Source organism: Argentina silus (assembly GCF_951799395.1).
Source record: "Argentina silus genome assembly, chromosome: 4".
Taxonomy (NCBI): Eukaryota; Metazoa; Chordata; class Actinopteri; order Argentiniformes; family Argentinidae; genus Argentina; species Argentina silus.
This window is the reverse complement of record NC_139658.1, coordinates 22,505,993-22,510,992: the sequence shown is the minus strand read 5'-3', so window position 1 is coordinate 22,510,992 and position 5,000 is coordinate 22,505,993. Positions and strand designations below refer to the sequence as shown.

Sequence of the window (5,000 nt, the reverse complement as noted above, 5' to 3'; positions counted from 1 at the left end):
GTGGAGGGCTCTCTCAGCCTCTCCTCTGCCGTCAGAGCCTGACCGGAGCCCCTCCACAGGGGGAGGAGAGCCACTCTGGTGCCCTTGAGAGCGCGTCCTCACCCAGACTCCCAACAATAACCAGACCAGCCCCACGGCCTCCGCCACACTCACTCCCACCACGCTCACCCCCGGCCCTCCCACACGTCTGCCTCCACGGGAGATAAGGATGGGTGGAGGGGGAGGTGGATGGTGGATGGTGGATGGTGGATGGTGGATGGTGGATGGTGGATGTGGGGGGCTGGCTCTGGGCTGGGGGGTAGGAGGGGAGGGGGGTGGAGGGGGACGCAGGGAATACGCTGCCCTGAACTTCTGGATTCTGCCCTCCTCTTCCTCTTCTCCCTCTCGCTCCGGTTGAGAGGAGATGCTCTTCTGTTCTCAGCCTTGACTCTTCAGGGGATAAGCAGCGTGGATGAGAGTGGTCAGGGACGAGAACGATGCAACTTCACCACATCTCACCACATCCCAATATAGCTCACTACACTATACACACATCTATATATATATATATATATATAGTACCAGTCAAAAGTTTGGACACACCTTCTCATTCAATGGTTTTTCTTTATTTGTATTATTTTCTACATTGTAGATTAATATTGAAGACATCAAAACTATGAAGGGACACATATGGAATTATGTAGTAAACAAAAAAGTGTTAAACAAACCAGAATATGTTTTAGATTTTAGATTCTTCAAAGTAGCCACCTTTTGCTTTGATGACAGCTTTGCACACTCTTGGCAAGGTGTGTCCAAACCTTTGACTGGTACTGTATATACAGTATATACACTCACTGAGCACTTTATGAGGAACACCTGTACACCTTCTCTTCACCTTGAATGCCACAGCCTATTTGAGTATTGTTGCTGACCATGTGCACCCCTTCATGGCCACAATTTACCCATCTTCTAATGGCTACTTCCATTATGATAATTCATGTTTCAACATTTTGTGGAATCAATGCCACAAAGAATTGAGGCTTTGAGAATTGAGAATTTGACAGCAAAGGGAGGCCATACCCAGTATTAGTATAGTGTTCCTAATAAAGTGTTCAGTGAGTGTATATATATATATATATATATACTCTTACCCATATGACATTCAACTGCTTACTACACACACACAGTTTTGTGGACACAGATTAAGCTCTAATCCTAGACAAAAACGTCTTCAATGGGAGATTTGTCATTGATCAAGTGTGATTTAGTCTTTGACTACTAGGGCTTATTAATCAGTGTCTGGGAAACCAGCTCTACATAGTATTTTCTATTACTGTACACCCCACAACTCTAGACTACGCCCCCCCCCCCCCCCCCCCAAAGTGTACAGTACTGTATATTTCAACATTCATACAGTAAAAAGCCATTACACAATCACACAACACCTCCATCTTTCATCACAATGCTCATCCAGTGTGTTGTGATGCTGATTATATTCCCATGCTGCCCGCCCGGTGTGAGTGAATATAACCATGGTTCTCAGACTCCAGCCCTGGGGAGACTCTAACTGATATAGGCACAGCTATATCTTCTCTCATCACCTGTCTTTTCACCTTTCTTCTTCCGCGCAGGAGAGCGACATTGAGTACTACGATTCGAAAGCGGAGTCTGACTATGTGAGTACAGCGCTGTACGGTGTTTCCCGTCCCCTGTCCACCACCCCCCACCCCCCCACCCCCCCCTGTCTTGTTGGGCACGGTTCCCTTGGTCCCCCCCCCCCCCCCCGGTCCCCTGGGCTGTCTGTCTGTGTTAGTGAGGTGACACTGCTGTACCGTGAGTCTGTGTGACAGAGCCAGAGCCCAGAACCATGCATGTGACAGTGACTGCAGCCCCCTATTGTCCTCAACCAAGAACCTAACCCTAACCCCTAACCCTCAGTCCCACCCTAGAGAACCTAACCCTAACCCCTAACCCTCAGTCCAACCCTAGAGAACCTACAGTAACCCTAACCCTCAGTCCAACCTTGGAGAACCTAACCCTAACCCTAACCTTGGAGAGCCTAACCCTAACCCTCAGTCCATCCTTGTACTGGAGAACCTAACCTTAACCCTACATCCAGCCTTGGAGAACCTAACCCTAATCCTCAGTCATACCTTGGAGGACCTAACCCTAACCCTAACCTTGGAGAACCTAACCCTAACCTTAACCCTAACCTAGGTGAACCTAACCCTAACCTAGGTGAAGCTAACCCTAACCTTAACCCTAACCTAGGTGAACCTAACCCTAACCTTAACCCTAACCTAGGTGAAGCTAACCCTAACCTTAACCCTAACCTAGGTGAAGCTAACCCTAAGATAGGTGAAGCTAACCCTAACCTTAACCCTAACCTAGGTGAAGCTAACCCTAACCTTAACCCTAACCTAGGTGAACCTAATCCTAACCCTAGGTCCAACTTTGGAGAACCTAACCGAGGGTTCTTGCCAAGGAACGTAAGAGGGACGCTCTGCCACTATGTAAACATATGTGCGACACTCAACAGTGTCGACTAGATCTCCATCGACAGTTGTCGCCAGTGTTGAACGACAAAGCGGAAATTAGCCCAAAGTCAGTATACCCATAGAGCAGGGGAGGCTGGTGGAGGTAGAAATCGGAGGACGGGCTCATTGTAATGCATGGAACGGAATGGGGAATGGTATGATACCATTCCTCATTCCATTCCATGCATTACTATAAATCCTCCGATTTCTACCTCCACCAGCCTCCCCTGCCGTAGAAATAGAGTCGTCTCTGTTCTCTCTGAGTATACCAGTGACTATGTCACTGTAACTGCCATCAAAAAACAAGACTTTGATGTTCAGGCCACCTTCTGAGTTCCACAGTGCTCTACATAATATACGCCATTTAGCTGACGCTTTTATCCAAAGCGACTAACATTGCAGTGAGTGCATACGTTTCAGTATATGTGGTCCCAGCGGGAATCAAACCCACAACCTAAGCGTTGTTAGCGCCACGCTCTACCAACTGAACCACAGAGGACCACAGAGACATGCAGGCTGTGGGTGTCTGGGCCCAGTCCCCCCAGTCCTGCCACTCCCCCACTGGTCAGGGAACAGTCATTAGTTCTGTCCCGAGGATGGGTCAGACTCCCCTTGGCGCGCCGAGCCATCTGATTGATCGGCTATCAGAGAGAAACGCAAGAATCCCCTCGATCACCGGAGCATAAAAGCGTGGAATAAAGGGGAGAGATGGGAAGACAGAGCGGAAATAGGGATAGAGAGAGAGATAGAGCGCGCGCGCGAGAGAGAGAGAGAGAGAGAAATATAGGGAGGCAGAGGAGCCATAAATCACGGTGTGATTTTCTCGAAGCGCGCGGTACTCCTGTGATTAATGACACGGTGCTTTAGGGCCTGTCAGGATGTCTAATTGGAGGACATCGGTCATCATTAACATGGCACGCTGAGGCCGGGCCCCCCCGGCACGCCCCCGTGACCCACGCCTCGCCCCCCACCCCCGCCCGCCCGCCGCCAGCCCACCCATACGCACCGCTAGAGGTCACCCAAGGGTCAACCGGCCCACGCCACACGCCACTCCGTAGTCCGTCCGTAGTGCTGTAGGTCTTCAGCTCCGCTGTTGAGCTTTGCCTCTGGCTGGACCGTTGAAATGGCCGCTGCTCTGTAGAGTCACTGACCGTCCAGAGGGCTGTTGTTACCGCTGGTTACAGAGAGGTAAGTGATAGTTACTGTCTCCTCCGTCCTTCCGCCTGTCCTTTTAACACTGACTGTACCTTCCTCTGCCCTCTACTGACCCTGTGGCTGACCCTGTGCTCTGACCTCTCTGTGTATATATATATGCATGTGTGGGTGGACTACTGTGTGTGTGTGTGTGTGTGTGTGTGTGTGTGTGTGTGTGTGTGTGTGTGTGTGTGTCAGGTGGAGGGGAGGGTGGGGGGGGATTATGCAAAAAGACACATTTTCGTTGCACTGTGATGATGGACAATAAAGTGATCACTTACTTTCCTCCTCTATTGCCCCCTCCCCCTCCCCCTCCCCCTCCCACGTCCTCCCTCTATCTCTGCTCAGTCACTGGTCTATAGCTTCACTTCCCTCCCTCCCTCCCCCACTCCTATCCCTGCACTCTACCCCCCTCTCTCTCCTCTCCCTCGTCTCCCCTGCCCCAGGTTGCCCCCCCCCCCACCTCTCCCTCCTCTCTCCTACCCCAGGTTGCCCTCTCCTCTAACCCCCCCCCCCTCACCCGCCCCTGGTTGCCCTCTCCTCTACCCCCCCCCCCCCCCACCCAGGTTGCCCTCTCCTCTACCCCCCTCTCCCTCCTCTCTCCTGCCCCAGGTTGCCCTCTCCTCTACCCCCGTCTCCCTCCTCTCTCCTGCCCCAGGTTGCCCTCTCCTCTACCCCCCTTACGTCCAGATCCTCTCCCTGGTTGAACCAGGCTGGTGTTGAGATGCACCACAGCAGCCCCCTCCTCCCTCCAGCATAAACACTCCATCGTTGGAATGTCTAATTAGAATGTTGGGCCAGATGCTCACTACTTCATATCATGTCCCAACTTAGAATTGATTGTGCTTTTGATAACCGGATCCCTGGGGAGGTTGCTGGATGTGGAAATCGGAGGACGGGCTCACGCGTGTTTGATACCATGCATTGCAATGAGCCCGTCCTCCGATTTCTACCTCCACCAGCCTCCCCTGCTCTATGGGTATCCACAAGAGATCCTGCCCTGAAGCTGACACTGTCTGTGCCCACCATCTCAGATTCTCCGTGTCCAGGCATACTACACATACTCTCACACATGCACAGGTATGCAAGCACACACACACACACACACACACACACACACACACACACACACACACACACACACACACACACACACACAGAGGTTACAGACATGTCTTGGTTTAACTTTATTGTCTCACTGTCTCATTGGCTGTCAGGTGAATAACATGATATTGATTTTGCCGTGGTATTATGGTCCATTGTTGCAGTAAAACCCCTTTGCTAGAACTA

The 5,000-nt window shown here is 51.3% G+C and overlaps 1 protein-coding gene across 1 annotated transcript in view; it reads left to right on the top strand.

The window, feature by feature from the left end:
- Nucleotides 1–1,441: 1,441 nt before the first annotated feature.
- The window catches only part of cacna2d2a (calcium channel, voltage-dependent, alpha 2/delta subunit 2a), a gene marked incomplete at both ends in the record, with an annotated part of 66,077 nt that continues 62,518 nt past the window's right edge, over nt 1,442–5,000 (top strand). Inside the window, 2 exons of the mRNA XM_083668542.1 lie at nt 1,442–1,495; nt 1,611–1,655. Coding sequence (XP_083524668.1) covers nt 1,442–1,495; nt 1,611–1,655 — 99 coding nt within the window. The remainder of the gene's footprint in view (nt 1,496–1,610; nt 1,656–5,000) is intronic.